This window comes from Pan troglodytes, chromosome 8 (assembly GCF_028858775.2).
Source record: "Pan troglodytes isolate AG18354 chromosome 8, NHGRI_mPanTro3-v2.0_pri, whole genome shotgun sequence".
Lineage (NCBI taxonomy): Eukaryota > Metazoa > Chordata > Mammalia > Primates > Hominidae > Pan > Pan troglodytes.
Genome location: NC_072406.2, coordinates 112,426,922 through 112,446,390, shown reverse-complemented (window position 1 = coordinate 112,446,390; position 19,469 = coordinate 112,426,922). Strand labels below are relative to the sequence as shown.

Genomic DNA, 19,469 nt, shown 5'->3' with positions numbered 1-19,469 from the left:
GGATCACTCGAGCCCAGGAAGTCAAGGCTGCTCAGCTGTCACCATGCCACTGCCCTCCAGCCTGGGTAACAAAGTGAGACCCTATCTCAAAACAACAACAACAAAAAAGAAAGAAAATAAATACATAAAATGAAAATTAAAAAAAAAAAATTAGCCAGGTATGGCTGTGTGTGCCTGTAGTCCTAGCTACTCTGGAGGCTGAGGCAGTAGGATCACTTGAGCCCAGGAGTTTGAGGTTACAGTGAGCTATGATTGTGCCACTGCACTCCAGCCTGGGTGACAGAGTGAGAACCTGTCTCTAATAATAAGATATGGGATACCCACACAGCGGAATACCATTTGAGAATAAAAAAGAATGAAGTACTGCTAAGTACTGTAACATAATGAGCCTTAAAAATAGAATGCTAAGTGAAAGCAGCCAGTCACAAAGTCTCACATGTTGTTTGCTTCCATTTATATGAAATGTCCAGAATTGGCAAATTTATAGAGACAGAAAGTAGATTGGTGGTTGCCCAGGGCTTGGAAGGAGGATGGAGGATGTTGGGGGGTGATGGCTAAGGAATGCAGGGTTTATTTTTGGAGTAATAAAACAGTTCTAAAATGGATTGTGATGGATGCACAACCTGTGAATATACTAAAAGCCATTAAATTGTATGATTTAAATGGATGAATTCTATGGTATATAAATTATATCTCAATAAGAAAAGTATAAAAAAAAAAACTAAAGACTGGGCATGGTGGCTCACGCTTGTAATGCTAGCACTTTTGGGAGGCCGAGGCGGGTAGATCGCCTGCGGTCAGGAGTTCCAGATCAGCCTGGGCAACATGGTGAAACCCCGTCTCTACTAAAAATACAAAAAATTAGCCAGGGGTGGTGGCGGGCACCTATAATCATAGCTGCTTGGGAGGCTGAGGCAGGCTGAGGCAGGACAATCGCTTGAACCCGGGGGGTGGGGGTGGAGTCTTGCTCTGTTGCCCAAGCTGGAGTGCAGTGGCACGATCTCAGCTCACTGCAACCTCCACCTCTGGGGTTCAAGCAATTCTCCTACCTCAAGCTCCCAAGGAGCTGGGATTACAGGCGTGCACCACCACACCAGGCTAATTTTTGTATTTTTAGTAGAGATGAGATTTTGCCATGTTGGCCAGGCTGATCTCAAACTCCTGACCTCAAGTGATCCACCTGCCTTGTCCTCCGAAAGTGCTGTGATTACAGGCATCAGCCACTGTGCCTGGCTGGAGATCTTTATAACTCTAGATGATTGAGCTATAGGCTCCAGAGGAAAGGTACACTCCACACCAGCTCCAGAGAACGAGAAAAGACTTCCCGGAGGAGATGGTGCTAAATCCGAAGGGACCATTAAGGGTGAGTGTGGAGAAGGGCAGTTGGCAAGTTCAGAGACCTAGAGGAGGAAAAGACTGAACGAGGACCCTTGAATATGGCTCCTCCTGGGCCCCAGGCTGGATAGATGGTGTAGCACGTGTTTTCCCGGTAGAGAAGAGGCCAGTGCACTAGCCCCACACCTCCCTCTGTTGGCAGACATCTGTCTCTCCACACTATCCACAGAGCCATGGTCTTCCTCTCACTCCAGCCCTTTCTGTGTGTGCTCACACACGGGAATGTCTGCACACACAGGTATGCATACTGGCGGACAGGCCTCCACCAACTTATTGTTACCTATCCCTGGGGCCCTGGGGTAGGTCCTCAGATCAGATAGTGCGTGTGACTGGAAGCAGTTTATGTCTCAGGGCAGAATGTGTGAGATGGGTACTGACAGTCCCAGCAGATGAGGCCTGGGGACAAATGTCTTAGGACCAGGACCAGGGCCAGAGATTTCTGCAGTGGTCTGACCTTACAAAGATGCCTTTTCCCAGGCCACAGACTACTGCCTCCCTCCTCTGGAGGCCCATAGGGGATCTTTCCCCAGCCTGGAAGGCTACCCCATTCTGAGCAAGCCATCTAGGATGAACACATGGAGAGGAAAAGCAAACACAGGCCCAGGGCCTCCAACAACAAATAAACAAGCTGAAGGGAAAGTCTCTCTTGCCCTGACTCAGCTTCTGAGCCAAAGTAAAGAGAGAAGAGCAGCTTGCCCCCGCATTTTTTCTTTCTTTCTTTTTTTTCTTTTTGAGACGGAGTCTTGCTCTGTTGTCAGGTTGGAGTGCAGTGGTACAGTCTTGGCTCACTGCAACTTCTGTCTCCCAGGATCAAGCAGTTCTCCTGCCTCAGCCTCCCAAGTAGCTGAGATTACAGGTGCATGCCACCCCTCCTGGCTAATTTTTGTATTTTTAGTAGAGATGGGGTTTCACCATACTGGCCAGGCTGGTCTCGAACTCCTGACCTCGTGATCTACCCGCCTCAGCCTCCCAAAGTGTTGGGATTACAGGCATGAGCCACCGTGCCTGGCTCCCATGTTGCCTTCCTGGTCGTAGAGAGGTAAATCCCCATTTGCTTCCTGCAGTTGCTAAGAGTGCTCCCAGGAAGGTCACACTCTCTTCCAGAGTTCTGAACCCATGCCTCTCTCCCTGCTGTAGGTGAAAGGAACAGACAGGCCCTGGCCATTCCTGGCCCTTCACCCCTTTTGCTTCTCTCCTCCCAACTGCCCCTCCCAAGCTGCTGCTTCCCCTACAAGGGAACTGTTTCCTGAGTCCTTCTAGCCTCGTGCCCCAGCCAGCCATCTCTCCCCTGGCCTTCCCTTTGCCTGACAGTAACCTCTCCCACAGCTGATGTCACCCTGGCTTTGCACTGACACAGCAGCTGAGCTGGGCACAGCAGGGCTGCGAGGTCCAGAGGGCAGCTGGCTATGTCTGAGGCCAAACTTCCCTCAGTGCTCGCCCAGGGCTTTTCCTCAGCCAAGAGCCTGCTTCTCTCCCATTCTGTGCCTCTAAGCCAACGTAGCCACATGGGGATAGAGTGTTGACTGAGCCTCCCCTGTGCCCAGCGGAAAGTCAATTCTCTGCTGTGTGTGGGAGAATGGAGCCAAAGTTCTGCTCCCACCCCTGGGGAGCTCACAGATTTCTAAGAGAAACAGGACAAAGCACAATAGCAAACTGGGCAGGCTAGCATCTGATGAAGGCAGAGTGTAAACATACTATATTAAACAGGGTCGGAGTTCAGGGAAGAGAGAGGGGCGCCCTTCCTAAGAGGTGCCCCTAGAATCGGGTAGGGGAAGAGAATGGGCTGGTGACAGAGTCATTTAGTGTTTTTTTTTAAATTTATTTTTATTTATTTAAGCGTCTATTTATGTGCACTGTGCTAGGTGCTTTGATAATCTACTAATATTTGCCCACATATTTACCTGTATTTTGCAAGGCTCAGAAAAGTTGTACCAGCCTGGGAGCGCTGAGGTGGGAGATGTGATGGGGATTTGTCTGTACCTAACATCTGCTAGGTGCGTACTAGGTACTTCATATATTTTGTCTAGTAACTCATTCTTTCCAGCCACAGAACAAACATGCTGAGCAGAAAGTCAGAAGGACACTTGCTCGGCGCTGCTTCTCCCCTGCCCTGCCACCCCTCACCACTTCCCCCGTGATCACATTCCCTGCTGCATAAACCCTAGTACCTAGGAGGCCTGGCCCCTGGGCAAGTTACATTCTGGAAGGCTCCCCAGGTCGGCTAAAAGCTTCATCTTTCTACTCCAGCCCCCAACTCCACCTTTCTTCCCCATCTGTCCCTACTCAAGAGAGAAAGGGAAAATCCCATGCTAGCCCTCAGCTTTACCTTCAGCATCTAAGGTGTAAATTAATGTAATCAAGGTGAATTTCCATGCTGTTATTCTGCTCCTCCCACACCCGGGGTTGGCTGGATTCTCTTTTAAAGGCCAGAGTTATTCCCTTCTCATGTCCTAAGGGACTCTGGATTTGCAATGTCATCTGGCCCAGATATGTTCTTGCAGAATATTTGGTGTCCCCATGTCCTCCTTTCAGGCAGCAGCCCAGAAAGCCAACTACCTTTATCCCATCCTTCCTAAGCCTGCAGTTGAGGACCAGCCAGGGAGATGGAGGAGCGAAGCCTGGAGCCCCATGCACTGCAGGCCCCTCAGCCCTACCTCAGTTCCTGCAGCCTCAACAGCACTCAGAGCCCCAAAGGGGGCTGTGGACCCTGTTTTTCCCAAGGACACGCCAAGAACCCATCATTCTTTCCCTCTAACATTCACTTTACCAAACCTCTGCTTTCCCCAGCCAAGTGTCAATGTCTTTTTTCTGATCCCCAAGAGCTGCTTGGCTCTCTAAGCCACCTGGCAAAGCTATGGCTGCCTATCGCATAGTTCAGGGAGGTCTATGAGGCTCAGCTGAGTCTGGGACCTCACCACCAACTCTGGCACCAGAGGATAGATGGTCACTTGAGAAACAGGGACCCCAGGAAAGGGATGGGGCCTGGTGCTGGCCAGCTAGCTTCCAGCCAGGGCAGGCTGACACCTGGGATCCGGGCTGAAGCCACCATTCAGGTAATACCATTACCTCCTTCATGTTTTAGGGCTTCCAAGCAAGAAGCAGCCAAAGGCAGAGGAATGGAAATGTAGGGCTTGCTTGGGAGGGTAAGTGTGCCTGAACGCTTCCAGGAGCAGGCACAGAGTCTCATCCAGGGCATGGGAGGAGCCATGATGGAGGGTGGGGTCATGGGGAGAAGGAAATGAAATTGGGAAATGAAATCAGCACATGAGGTGAGAGGTGAAGGTTCAGTTGTCTCCCTGAGAGGTGGAGAGCAGATGTGGCACTTGATAGAAACCCCGGAGGGCTGAGGCTGTCATTTCTCCAAAGGAAGGCATGGAGGCAGTGCGAATGGGCCTCAGAGACCGGAGACTACAGGTAGGGCAGCTGACCAAGATGTTCACCTGGGCCATACTGCCCCAGGTCTGCTCCCACCTAGAGCAGCCTCGCCAGTAGCTAAGTGTGGCAGGGATGCGAAGGCAAGCCCATTCTTGGGGGACACAGAACTCCCGATGGCCCATTGTGGCTCCCAGAAGGTTTCACTGAACCTCTCTTTGACTATGCCACGGCTGCCCTCCCAATCTTCCTACCCTATCTCCTTCACTCAGGCAGGACTTTCCTCACTCTGACAGCGCTCTCAGCCTCACTCAGCTCCCTGTTTTCTCTCATAGATGTTTCCCCCATGAAAAACCACACATAGTTTCCCAGCCTTAGTGTCTGCTTCTCAGAGGAGCCAGTTTAATAGGGGCCATTACTAGACCTCTAGAATGATAAAGCCCTATGGGTTTAGGACCTGTTAGCCGGCCCAGATCTGAACCTGCAGAGTTATCCAGAGGGGGAAAAAAAAAAGGTAAGGTATAGGAAGAAGCTGTGGAGAAAAGTGGTCTCTAGATTGAGGCCCCTCTGAAGGCTCAGCCCCTCCAAACTGGATTATCTGCTCTTCTACATCCAGAAAAGAGCAGGCTCTCCATATTGACATACATGGGGCCAGGGTCCTGCTGCCACCCAGTGGCCCTGGTAGGTAAAGCACCTTTGTGGCCTCCCACTGGGTCCTTTGATTCCGCTGGTGAAGGTAGGAGTGAAGAATTTGTTCTGCTGGTTGGGGTTCTCTCCCTCTCTCATTTACAGCATAAATTACAAAAATCCTGACTTCCAAACTTAATTCCCAAACTTTCCTCCTTTAAAATTAAAACCATAGTCGGCTGAGCACTGTGGCCCACCCCTGTAATCCTAGCACTTTGGGAGGCCGAGGCGGGTGGAATCACCTGAGGTCAGGAGTTCGAGACAAGCCTGGCCAACATGGCGAAACCTCGTCTCTACTAAAAATACAAAAATTAGCCAGGCATGGTGGCGAGCGCCTATAATCCCAGCTACTCGGGAGGCTGAGGCAGGAGAATCGCTTGAACCCGGGAGGCGGAGGTTGCAGTGGGCCAAGATTGTGCCACTTCACCCCAGCCTGGGCAAAAGAGCAAAACTCTGTCTAAAAAAAAAAAAAGCACCACAGTCACATACATCTGTGAATGTACTACAACCATTGAATTGTCTGTTTTAAGTGGGTGAATTTTATGGCACGTGATTCTATCTCAATAAAGCTGTTTTAAAATCAGCACCATAAGAAGAAGTGGGTGAGGCTTTTAGTACGTGAAGATGAGGATGGTTGTTTCCGTTTCTTAGGATATCCCCAAACCGATATGAAAGAAGGTCACACAGTAGGTACTCAACAAATCTTTAATAAATTACTAGTGTTGTTAAATGGAGCCAGTTTTTTTTTCTTTTTTTTTTTTGTAATTTCTTTTTTTTTTTTTTTGAGCCACTTTTTTCATTGCCTCACCACTTACCCTTGAAGCTGTACACCTTCATTCCCCCAAATCTGTAGGCATCAAAAGCCTTCTTACTTTCCAAGGTCACCTGAGATCTTCTAGTCTAAACATCCAAAAGCTTTTCATTGATCAGAACCCTCCTTGAACTTTTTTATTTTTTTGAGATGGAGTTTTACTCTTGTTGCCCAGGCTGGAGTACAATGGCACGATCTCGGCTCACCACAACCTCCGCCTCCTGGGTTCAAGCTATTCTTCTGCCTCAGCCTCCCGCCTAGCTGGGATTACAGGCGTGCGCCACCACACCTGGCTGATTTTGTATTTTTAGTAGAGACGGGATTACTCTATGTTGGTCAGGCTGGTCTCAAACTCCCAAAGGTGATCCGGCCCACCTCGGGCTCCCAAAGTGCTGGGATTACAGGTGTGAGCCCCCGCACCTGGGCCCAAAAAGGATCTCTTTAAAGACATGGGGCCGGGTGCGGTGGCTCATGCCTGTAATCCAAGCACTTTGGGAGACTGAGGCGGGAGGATCACTTGAGGCCAGGAGTTTGAGACCAGCCTGGGCAACATGTCTCTATAAAAAATACAAAAATTAGCCGGATGTGGTGGTATGCCCTGTAGTCGTAGCTATCTGGGAGGCTGAGACAGGAGGATTGCTTAAGCCTGGGATGTTGAGGTTGCAGTGAGCTGCAATTGCACCTCTACACTCCAGCCTGGGCAACAGAGTGGGACTCTGTCTCAAAAAACAAACAAAAAACAAATTTTACTATTTTTCCCACACAGATGACTAGCGGGATATTGATGAAGCTTAAGGTCTCATGCCCAGGATGCTTTCTTATAGGTACGTGATTCCCAATGTCTTCCATTAAGAATCATTGTCATAGTGAGCCATGGTTATTTATGGACTGTGTCCTATGGTTTACACTTACTGAGGTGGAAACGGTTAAGAATCAGTATGTAGTATACAGAAGGTGGTTTGAAGCTTGCCTCTCCCTGTAGAACTTGGAATGTGAATTACCCCAAGATTCTTTTTTTTTTTTTTTTTTTTTTTGAGACGGAGTCTCGCTCTGTCACCCAGGCTGGAGTGAGTGGCACAATCTTGGCTCACTGCAAGCTCCGCCTCCCGGGTTCACGCCATTCTCCTGCCTCAGCCTCCTGAGTTGCTGGGACCACAGGCGCCTGCCACCATGCCCGGCTAATTTTTTGCATTTTTAGTAGAGGCAGGGTTTCACCATGTTAGCCAGGATGGTCTCAATCTCCTGACCTTGTGATCTGCCTGCCTCGGCCTCCCAAAGTGCTGGGATTACAGGCGTGAGCCACCGCGCCCGGCCAACCAAGATTCTTTTGTCTGGAATATGGAAGGCGACTTTCCCCAGGGGTTCCTTCAGGAGAACTTACAAGGTCATGAGCCACAAGTTTCCTTCCCATAGACTTTGCTATTTCTGGCTCTTCATTGGAGTGCAGTAGATCTGGGGGTCACTGAAGAAGCTTGTTGGGATGGGCATACTGTGAAAAGGGAGCTCACTGGTGGCAGAAATGGGGTAATCTTCACCCCAGTGTCTACACTTGGACGGCATATTACCAAAAACCACATCCCAGCGAAGCCATGGGACCAATTCGCCAAGTGGGTTAAAAAGCTTCCTGATGAAGCTGAGCGTGGTGGCTCACGCCTGTAATCCCAGGACTCTGGGAGGCTGAGGCCGGCGGATCAGAAGGTCAGGAGATCAAGACCATCCTGGCTAACAGGGTGAAACCCCGTCTCTACTAAAAATACAAAAAAATTATCCGGGCATGGTGGCGGGCGCCTGTAGTCCCAGCTGAGGCAGGAGAATGGCGTGAACCCAGGAGGCGGAGGTTGCAGTGAGCCGAGATCACGCCACTGCACTCCAGCCTGGGGCGAGAGAGCGAGACTCCATCTCAAAAAAAAAAAAAAAAAAAAAGCTTCCAGATGAAGAGGTGCTTCTGGCTTTGATGGGCTACAAGGCTTGTCATGTGGTTATAAAATTCATCTAATAGGTGCTGTCACTCAAAGATTACCTTTGGAATTCTCTCCAGGCCAAATGGTATCACTCCATTCTACTGGTGTCAGCTGCTTGAAATAGTGTAGACATAGAGAATTCTGGGACGCGTGTCGCTCAGAAATAATGTCAAAGTCCTGGCTGAAGGTATCTACATTACCCACGAATTGCTGTATATGAGTGGAATGTACAAGCATGGATGCAACAGCAAGAGAACTAAATTTGTTTTGTGCTTCAAAGTACACAGTTTATAAAGACTTCTATATTCTGTTATCTAAATCCTAAAACAGTCCTTAAAGTCAGCAGGGCAGGCATTGCTATCAACACTTTGGAGATTTGCAGATAGGTAAACTGAGTCTCAAAAGCGACTTGTTCAGAACCATATACTAGTAAGTTGCTGAGCCCTGCTAAACCCAGGGACTTTATTCACATTTTTTGTTTGTTTGAGACAGAGTCTTGCTCTGTTGCCCAGGCTGGAGTGCAGTGGCGTGATCTTGGCTCACTGCAACCTCCACTTCCCAGGTACAAGTGATTCTCCTGCCTCAGCCTCCCGAGTAGCTGGAATTATAGGCACATGCCACCATGCCCGGCTAATTTTTGTATTTTTAGTAGAGACAGTGTTTCACCATGTTGGCCAGGCTGGTCTCGAACTCCTGACTTCAGGTGATCCACCCACCTCAGTCTCCCAAAGTGTTGGGATTACAGGCATTAGCCACCACGCCCGGCTGACACTGGTTTGTCGATGGCATCGACAAGAGGAAAAGTCAAGTGCCAGTAGGAGCTTGAGGACATGGAGAAAGGTACTGGACACAAGATAATCAGGAGATGCCACTTGATTACCACATTTGCAATTTCTTGAGCAAGTGTAAACATCATAAGAATGCAGAGAACTTTTTGAGAACATTTCTCAAGCCGTGTTGCATAAGCTGTGCTCCTGGGGCCAATACGGGTTGATCCACACACATGGGGAATGCTTAACCCTAAGCAGGAGAAAGCAATCGGATTTTGCCCAGGTAGGTGACCAAAGGTGAATAAAGCAGTCCACTGGTGGCCTTGAACAATCAGAGATGTGAGACTTGTCACATGATGACCCTCCTTCAGCACAGTCAAACCCCTGCTGATCACAAGCCTCCTCCAGAATTCAAAATTACCCAATGGGAATCATATACCATCTCCTGTTGCTTTTCCTGCTTCTCTGGACCATACTGTTAGCTTCCTGCTCATCAACCCTATCCTAAGGTCCAGTTATGCAAGGCAGGGGTCTTTTTGCAATTATTTAAAAGGCTTGTAGGTGAGAGGTAGTGGCTCCCTTTTCCTTTGTCATCAGCTTATCTAACATAAGGTGGTTGATTCTGGCACAGTTCTTCCTCCTTTTTCTTTCTTTTTTTCTGGAGAGTTTCCAAATTTATTGTTTATCAATTGACTCATCTTGGAAATTGAGCTGTAAAACACCAGGATAGAGGATAGTCTTGGTTGCCAAATCTGTTCCCCCACCAGGGCAGTGTTGTATACTTCCAAAACTTTCTAGGTCTCCTCCAAATGACTCAAGGGATGGGAATTTCACCACCTCTCATGGGAGGTTGTTTTAAAGCCTCTTACATCTTACCCATGATGAAAGTTCTGATGAAACATTTTTTTCCCCTTTGGTTCATTCATTACCCTTAGATAATCCCCTAAAGAGCACCTTCACAATCCCTCTCCTTCTTTGGGGCTTATGCCTTCAACTATCTGCACATGGCTGTCAGGACCCCATCCCACACACATGCATCTGCACATGGCTGTCAGGACCCCATCCCACACACATGCACCTGCACTCCTTAGCTCTTCAGCCAGGCCTACCCACATACAATTCTTTTCATCTTTCCTCATACATCAAAACCTCAAGTGAATTGGAAGCAGGATTATAGCTCTCTTCTCAAGATTTTCTCACGTCAGCTGCATCCCTTCTCCTCAACCACATGCCAGGTTTGTGTATGCCAATAGCCATTCACCAATGGAAATGAGGTTTTTCTGGAATGCTGTGTTCTATAGTTAAAAAAAAAAAAGATTCCTCCTACCCATAGCTTATATCTAGGTTGGATCAATATTTATACAAACTATAATAAGGAGGAAAAATCTAAAAGAAGTCTGGGACTACCTTAAATCTCCAACCCCCCAAGAAACATTTAAACTACAAATAAAAATCTCAAAATAATATATTTCCCTTAAACATAGGCTATGAATTAATAAAATAAATTCAATCACCTTTTGGTAAAGGAAGCATGAAAGGATTGACTACTCATTTCTTTATGGATGAAAAATTAGCATGGATGAGTGCCCCAAATGAAAAAGAACCCTTCCTTTTCTTCTTATTTTGTCATTTCCTTCCCACTGACTTAGTCAGAAGCCACCTCCTTTTGTTCTTCAACCACTCTGAATAGCTGGTAGTTTCCATGGTCTCTGAAGGGATTCACGCACACCACAGTTCTCGGCGGCAATAGGGACCACCAGAGGTCCTCACCCTCGTTATGCAACCTCAGGCCTTCCCCCTCCTCTGTTTTCTCCCAACTGCACTAAGGGCCAGTCTTCTACAACCCTAGGGGCATCACAGACATCTTCAGAGCCCCAAGACCCTACCTATCATTCCTATGCTTAGAAGGAACCTCTTCTTTTCCAAACCTTCCCATCCAAACCTGATGGGGCTCTTCCTTCCCAAACCTCGCCCATCCATCAAGATCTAGCTTCTGTTTCATTTCCTCCAGAGGAAGCTTCCTTTTCCCCTAAACTTCATAATGTTTAGTGTCTATACCATTAAAATAGGCTACCTCACATTATTCATGCCTCCATTTGCTGCTGCTGCTTTTTTTTTTTTTTTTTTTTTTTTGAAACAAGCTCTTTCTCTGTCACCAAGGCTGGAGTGCAATGGCATGAACACGGCTCACTGCAGCCCTGACCTCCCGGGCTCAAGCAATCCTCCTGCCTCAGCCTCCCGTGTATTTGGGATCACAGACATGCATTACCATGCCCAGCTAATATTTTGATTTTTTTGTAGAGACAGGGTCTCACTTTGTTGCCCAGGCTGGTCTTGAACTCCTAGTCTCAAGCTCGGCCTCCCAAAGTGCTGATGTTAGCCACCGTGCCTGGCCCATTTGGTCCATTTTTTAAAGTTTTATTTTATTTTTAATTGATAAATAATAATTCTATATACTTATGAGGTACAATGTGACATTTTGATACATGTATACATTGTGGAGTGATCAAATCAGGTGAATTAGCATATTCATTACTTCAAATATTTATCATTTCTTTGTAGTAAGAACTTTTTAAATCCTCTCTGTTAGCTATTTTGAAGTACACAGTACCTCATTATCAACTGTAGTCACCACACTGTGCAACAGAACAACAGAACATATTTCTCTTGCCTGACTGAAAGCTTTTATCCATCGACCACTCTCTTCCCCTCTCACCCACCCCTCGCCCCCAGCCTCTGGTAACCACCATTCTACTCTCTACTTCTACGAGTTCAATTTTTTTAGTTTCCACATATAAGTGAGAGCATAGGGCATCTGTCTCATTATGCCTGGCTTATTTCACTTAACATAATGTTCTCTAGGTTTATCTATGTTGTCGTAAATGACAGAATTTTCTGTGTTTTTTTTTCAAGGCTGAATATATTATATTGTGCATATATACCACATCTTTTAAATCCGTTCATCAGTTGATGGATACTTAGATTGTTTCCATATCTTGGCTATTATTAATAATCCTGCAATGGACATGGGAGAGGAGACAGCTATTCAACACACTGATTTCAATTCCTTTGAGATTCTTGGAACATATGGTAATTCTATTTTTAGTTTTTTGAGGAACCTCCATACTGTTTTCCAAGATGTCTGTACTAATTTACAATACAGCCAAGCATACAAGGGGCCCCTTTTCTCCACAGCCTTGCCAACGCTTGTTATCTTTCTTTCTTTCTTTTTTCTTGAGACAGGGTCTTGCTCTGTTGCTCAGGCTGGAGTGCAGTGGTGTGATTTCAGCTCACTGCAGCCTCACTGCCTCAGCCTCCCCAGCTCAAGTGGTTCTACCACCCCAGCCACCTGAGTAGCTGGGACTACATGCACGCACCCCATGCCTGGCTAATTTTTTGTTGTTGTTGTTGTTTTGTAGAGGCGGTGTTTCACCATGTTGCCTAGGCTGGTCTTGAACTCCTGAGCTCAAGTGATCCTCCTGCCCTGGCCTCCCAAAGTGCTGGAATTACAGGTGTGGGCAACCACACCCAGCCAAGATCTCTTTATAGGGACACTCAAGACTGATTATTTTGACAAGGCTGATGTTTTGCTGAATGTGAAGGTGGGCTTCAGGCCAGTGAGTAGCCCTGGGTGGGGAGCCAGGAGTTAGGAGAGGAAAGTCTCTCCTCTAGCCTCAAGGAGGAGAAACTGCAGGGTGACCACCACCACCTGTGGGACCAGCCCCATTCTGGGGTATCATGCATGCCTATAGGAGAGCTGGAGCCGGTGATCAGAAGCTGGAGCAGGGCAGGGATGTGCTTGGGGGCCCATGCCACAGTTTTAATTCAGAGACCTGCAGTTATAAAGAAAGCAGATTAATCCTGATATCACGGATAGTTCCACTTTGTGCTCAAGTTTACGATTCTAGGCCCAGGACTAAGCAGAGCCATGGGAAAATGTTCCCAGCTCAGCTGGGTCCAGATATCCACTCCCCTTTAGTCCCACATCATACTGTCCTTGTCCTTTGTTCTCCGATCCAGCCTCCCAACCAGGTCTTAGCCTTTTTCCCATACTGAGCCCCACACCCTTAAGGAACCCCCTCTCTTGGTGTATCTCACCTGTAAGCCATGGAAAGGCAAGCCTCAGAACAAGGAATATAGACAACCTAGGACTCTGTGGTCCTCTCCCCTGCCCCCTCAGTGCCCTGAAGTATGTGAGACTGGGGTTCTTCCTGCCACTGTCCTTACCCCACGGCTGAGAGGGTGAAGTGAGGGAAGGGAGCTGCCCATCTCTGCTCCACCAGGGGACAGCTGAAGGTGAGACAGGACAGGAGCCTCAGACCCATTGGCTGAACCTGGGAGGTGGGCAGAGCCTGGGAGGGGGACAGCGCTCTTCAGCTTTCCTCCCGGCCTTGGTCCCCACCCCAATCCATGTCGGCCCTTTTAGGAGCTTTTAGTGGAAATGAGCTCAGACCCGCAGCACAGGCCCCCGGCTCCCCTCCTGTCTCAGCTCCTCCCATTGCTCTTTGATCGTCTCTTCTGTCCGACCTCTGGGCCATCTCTCCACCAGGCACATCTGTGAGCAGCTCCCTTCATCCCCAGCATCGCCTTTTCCTCCCATTTCTCCTTCCACTCCCAGCTCCACATCCTCCTCCTATTCTCCCCTCTCCCCTCTTCAAACCCCCACCTTCCAGTTCCCTCACCTCCCCTTTTGGCTGGTCCCCTGGGGCTTGCAGCAAGAGGGAGAGAGAGCTCCTGACAGGATTGATGGTCCTTCCCCACCCTGTCCTCTCATCCGCTCCCTCCCCAGCAGGCACAGACATCCCCCTACAAAAGGCAGGAGCCCAGGCTGTGTGGAAACAGCTGCTCTCAGACGCCCTTCCATTTGCTCTCTGCTGGCTAGGCTGGGCTGTGCCTCTGCTCCCTCTTCCTCTAGCTGAGAGTGGGCACCTGGGGTACCAGGCCCCCCCACCTCATTCCCCATGAATGCTGTGGGAAGTCCTGAGGGGCAGGAGTTGCAAAACCTGGGGAGTGGAGCCTGGGACAACCCCGCCTACAGTGGTCCCCCTTCCCCACACGGGACGCTGAGAGTCTGCACCATCTCCAGCACAGGGCCTCTCCAGCCCCAACCCAAGAAGCCTGAAGATGAACCCCAGGAGACGGCATACAGGACCCGGGTGTCCAGCTGCTGCCTCCATATCTGTCAAGGCATCAGAGGTACCAGATAGGGGGACGGTTCTCCTGGGATATTAGAATCAGGAGGAGTCACCAAAAGCTTTTGGGCAGGGGGTGGGGGTGGAATGTGATCTGAAGAAGAGGTGACCTTTCGGTGTCACTTTGGGGTGTATGAATTGCCCATGGTAGTGCTGCATGACCCAGAACACAGAGGCCAGCTGAGCGGTCTACTGGTTGTGGGGAGCCTGGCATGGTCATCACCTGGGGATCCAGAGAGGTATGTGGGAGCTGGTTTGAGGGAGGACATGGATGTGATAGACTACCCCACCTGGAACAGGTGCCTCCTTTCCATGCCTTCATTCTCTACAAGCCAGGGCCTTCACCCCTGTCGACCTCAGGGAGCTGATGGGAAGGGCAAGCATGGGTGTGGGTACAGTAGCCAGATTCAGCCAAGGATGAAGGTGATGGGCAAGGAAGGGCAGGGGTGGAAAGGGGCTAAAGTCCAGAGACAGATGGGTGGGGATGACTGGGAGGAACACTGCCACTGAGCATCCCAGGCATCTCTCCCATGCCCCTTAGGACTTTGGGGAACAACCCTGACTGAGAACACAGCTGAGAACCGGGAACTTTATATCAAGACCACCCTGAGGGAGCTGTTGGTATATATTGTGTTCCTGGTGGACATCTGTCTATGTGAGTAGCATCTGTGTTTGTGTACATCTGTCTGTGAGAAACATCTATGTGTGCACTATCTGTATAAACATTCCTGTGGGCAACATCTGTGGAGCCAGCATCTATCTGTGTAAGCAGGCTATATCCGGGAACTTTAGATAACAATATTCCAATCCCATCTATTTACCTTTGCAGCTTAAGATATTTTGTTTAAAAGGAATTTGTCAGTAGAGGAAGGCAGTTTGGTCAAGAATTACAAGGGGAAACCGGTTTTTGGCAGCCATTGTTTTCTATTGGCTGAAAAGGTGAAAGGTGAAAATATTTTACCCTTCTGTGGAGAGTGGGCTGGCACGGTGGCTCACGCCTGTAATCCCAGCACTTTGGGAGGCCGAAGTGGGCACATCACCTGAGGTCAGGAGTTTTGAGACCAGCTTGGCCAACATGGCGAAACCCTGTCTCTACTAAAAATACAAAAATTAGCTGGGTGGCAGGTGCCTGTAATCCCAGCTACTCAGGAGGCTGAGGCAGGAGAATCACTTGAACCCAGGAGCAGAGTTGCAGTGAGCCAAGATCGTGCCACTACACTCCAGCCTGGGGGACAGAGCAAGACTCTGTCTCTCTGTCTCCAAAAAAAAAAAAAAAAAAAAAAAAAGAGTGGAAAACCACTCCCTTCTGTTTGGAAAGATAGTTTGGTGGGCTTCACGTAGTTATTATACTATATCCAATTCATGTTTCTTTAGAGGCAGAGAAAAAAATGGAAGAAAAAAGAGAGGAAGTAAAAGATCCAGGCGACCTTAGATCTCAGATCCCTGTTAAGAGAGGGAGGGAAACACATGGTGTGGTGATGGTCCCATGTGAGAGACCACCATGTCACATGCCATTGGAGGAAGCTTATTGAGGTTCTAGCTATAGACACAAACTGAGAAAGTTTGATCTCTAAGTTGAGAGAAGCAAGTGAAAAGATAGGAGGGCGACTGTGGAAAGATAGAGTCAAAGAACTGTAAATAATAATAAAATTGGACAAAACAGATGCTATTAGACTTGTAGGTAATGACAGCAACTTTGTATTTGGTTTATTACTTCTTTCAAAAATTGCACAAGTGATGTTTGCCTAGTTTAATATAGTTGTGTGTGGGGTTGTGTTTTGATTAAAGCTGTAGGTTGAATCATACAACTAAGATGCCCTCATTAGTAGGTGTTCTAGGCTCCACAATACTCTGTTCTTGTCAGGGTGCATAAATCTTTTGAAAGTGGAGTCAAAGAGTCTCATAACATTAATGTTGATGAAATGTTGTCTTATTTTTTGAGCCACCCACATTTGTGCAAGCCCTCTAGGAAAGCTGGCAGAAAGCACTTTGTTCTGGCTGTGCTCTATCGGAACTCATTCCATGCTGGACAGAGGGGACAGTCCTCTGTGTTTGTCACTGGCCACTCGGCAGGGAGTGAAAGGACACAGTGCATGTGAGGAACAACGGCCGGCCCAATGTACATATTGTGGGGCCCTTTCAATTCCTTTCAGCAAATGGCTGTCAGAAATTCATTTGTTGACGTATTGATTTTTTTTGTCCTAACCATCTGCTAGCAAGGAGAAGTCATCTCCTTTTTCAGATCCCGTGACAGCAGCTGAAACCCACAGGCAGAGCCTTTCTCTATAAATGACTTAAACGTCTCTCTTTCCAGATTAGCCTCTGGAACAGGACTGTTTCTAGCTCCCCAGAGTTACAGTGAACCATTTCTAACTCCATTGTATGGAGCTGGAAAGGGTGGAAGCTTGGGTTCTGGAAGTCCAGGAGTCCAATCCACTCATGTTCTCTGCTTTCTGAGATCTCAGTGCACTGATGCATTGCCAGATGGTCTGTGACTTGCCAAAATCTGAGTCATAGACTTAGTCCAATAATTACAGAATCCTTGAGCAGACAGGGGTTTAGAGCTCATCTAATTTTAGGATGCAGAATACGTGGAATCCTTTCTCTGTGATCCTTCCCATGGTGCTCTGTCAGGTGGCCAACCAGCCCAACCTGGGGAGTGTCAGCAGGGCTGTCACTGTTTCATGAGGCAACCCATTCTACTATTGGGCAGCTCTGTTTCCTTCCTCTTATGGAGCCACCTCCTCTGAGCCAGACGTTGGACTGAGAAACACATAGATAACAGACACTTGGGCCTTTCCCCTCAGAGGCTCACTTTCTTTTCAGAACTTTCTTCTATTAAGCCAACTACTGAGGTGTTCCTGTTACTCTCTGAAGTGACAACCTTTCAACTGTTTGAATGAATATAGCTTGCCCTTGGTCATCTGTTCTCTAGGTTAAATAACTTCTATTTTTTCATGGTACTTTTCTTAAACTAGTCATGATACTATGGTTTTCAGAGATGGTATTATGTAGGGATTGAAGGCATGGGCTCCAAATTTGCACAGGTTTGGGTCAAACACTGTGCACTGCCATTCACCATCTGAGGGCCCTCAAGCAATTTGCTTAACTTCTTTGAATTTCAGTTTCCTCATCGTACTTACCCAATCCAATAGGATTATGTGAGATAATAGCCATGAAATCATCAACTCAGTGCCTGGCATATATTAAAAGCAATTTCAGAATGCTCTCCATACTGGTTGCCTGCCTGCAGACTTCATCTATGTGATGCCTGGCACTGGACAAAATATGCCACGGACAATCTGACCAGCACAGAGTACTGTGATGCCATTATTTCTGTTGTGCCCAGATTTGGGGGATCTGTGAGGAAATGCAGAGGAAGTGATATCGGAGCTAAAACCTGAGAGATATGGAGGATTTATCCCCTTGAAAGGGAGGTGAATAGAAAGAAAGTCTCTGGGAAGAGGGGAGAGCATGTGCCAAGGCCCAAAAGGGACAGAGGGCACAGTTTGGTTAAAATGCATCAACGTGGCTGGAGCAGAGAGTTTGAGAAGCAAAGTGGTAAAAGACAAGTCTGGCCTTATAAGAAGGGGCCGATCATGAGGGGCCTTATAAGGCATGAGAAAGAATTTGGACTTTATTCTGAGGGGGACAGGGAGAGCTATTGAAAAGTTTTAAGCATAGGAGTGACATGACAAATTTTAAGTTCTCCTGAGGAGAGGGCAGAGAGGTATCTCTGCCCTTGGGTCACAGAGGTATCTCTGGGAAAGTTGAGTAGGGGAGATGATAGTCCTGTGCTAAGGATATTAATGGGATTTTTAAAAACAAAAACCTTACCAGGGCCACTGAGTCAGTCTGGTGGCAGTATAGCATGCTGGTTAAGCAGTGAGGCTCTGAAGTCGACTATGTGGGTTCAAGGTCTGGCGCTTCCCCAATTATCAGCTGTGTGATCCTGAGCAAGTTTGCTAACCTCTCTTATCCTTGGACAATGATCATACCCACCTGAGAAGATTCTTAAGCAGGTTAAATAAAATAGCTCACTAATATGCTTAGCACAGTGTCTGTCTGGCATATGGTAAATAGTGCCTATTGTCTTCAAGTCACAGCAGGCACTGTAAAACTATAAATGTGGCATCATAACCCAGCCAGCAGTGGAGGGTGAGGAAGGAAGAATTAATCTGATACCTTTAAACCTCGGAAAACCTCCAAGTCCTGTGGAATTGCACTCTTAATAAAGACCCTGAAATCCTTAGACTACCTGAAAATTTGCCATTTAACTGCCTTGGGCCTTGAGAATTAAAGTCCGCACCCACAAAGTGCTGGCCCCACAAGAACTTTTTATGAAACAGAATTAGGAGGCCTTCACATTCTGATGATTCCTACGACATCTAGTAAGATAATACTAATACTAGTTTCCTAGCCCCTGCCTCTACCTGCCTCTTCCTTTCAGACATATTTTCAGGCAACATGGAGCCTTGGAATGGCCTCAGGAGGGCCACTTCGGCGCTCTCCAAGGTCCTGGCCTCACCCCGCTGATGTCTCAGCTCTCCATTAGGCTCCTTGAGCTCTGGCCAACTGCATCTAGACCATAGGTTCTCAGTGGGGATGATGTAGCCCCCAAGAGTGTAAAAATAGTTTCTCCAAGGGCAAAAAGAATGCTTTAGGTATTACAATGGCTTTTGGGCCACTGAAGAGTCACGGTACATAAGCAAATGTAGAGTCTGTCTGCAGTATCAGAATTGGGAGTGATTAGGAAGAAAATGTCTAAAGAGACTTCTGGGGAGATGGATAATGCAAAAAAGGTTAAGAAACACTGAACCAGATCCACTTAATTTGGCTAGTCAGTATGCTGACTGAGCTCTCCTGCCTAAGGATTGGGAATACACATTATAAGCCTGAAAGCTGGCACCAAGCGGGGTGGCTGTTGTGTTGCTCTATCAGGATGCTGTTTTCTAAGAACTGGAGTGATGTGCAGTTGGATATGCAGCTGTGCCAGTGTGCTTTTCCATGTCAGTTCCCGTGATCGGGTTCAAATGCTCCAGGACCTGTGTTTATTATTAGGTAAACACAGTGGCATGATGAAAACATAAAAACATTGGAGTCAGACACACTAGATTCAAATACTAGCTCCTCTACTTCCTGGCTTTGTGACCTTGAACAATTGTTCTACCAATAAGGATAATAACATTTATCTTCTGGAGATAACATGCATAAAGAACCAAACACAATCACTGGTAGTAGTTATCTTTGTATTATCTAGTCGAAAATCAAAACCCTCACC

At 47.7% G+C, this 19,469-nt stretch overlaps 1 protein-coding gene across 5 annotated transcripts in view; it reads left to right on the top strand.

The window, feature by feature from the left end:
- Window positions 1-13,176: 13,176 nt before the first annotated feature.
- PKD2L1 (polycystin 2 like 1, transient receptor potential cation channel) overlaps window positions 13,177-19,469 on the top strand; it is a 42,786-nt gene continuing 36,493 nt past the window's right edge. For 3 of the 5 annotated variants that reach the window (XR_002938248.2, XM_016919117.2, XM_001168415.5), the window contains exons 1-2: window positions 13,884-14,192; window positions 14,730-14,843. Coding sequence is in view for 4 of the 5 variants with exons in the window: in XM_016919117.2 (XP_016774606.1) it covers window positions 13,958-14,192; window positions 14,730-14,843 (349 nt within the window). In the remaining variant the exon portion in view is untranslated. Of the gene's footprint in view, window positions 13,293-13,883; window positions 14,193-14,707; window positions 14,844-19,469 lie in introns of those variants that run through there. The other 2 variants (XM_063782069.1, XM_521655.8) reach the window with 2 other exon arrangements.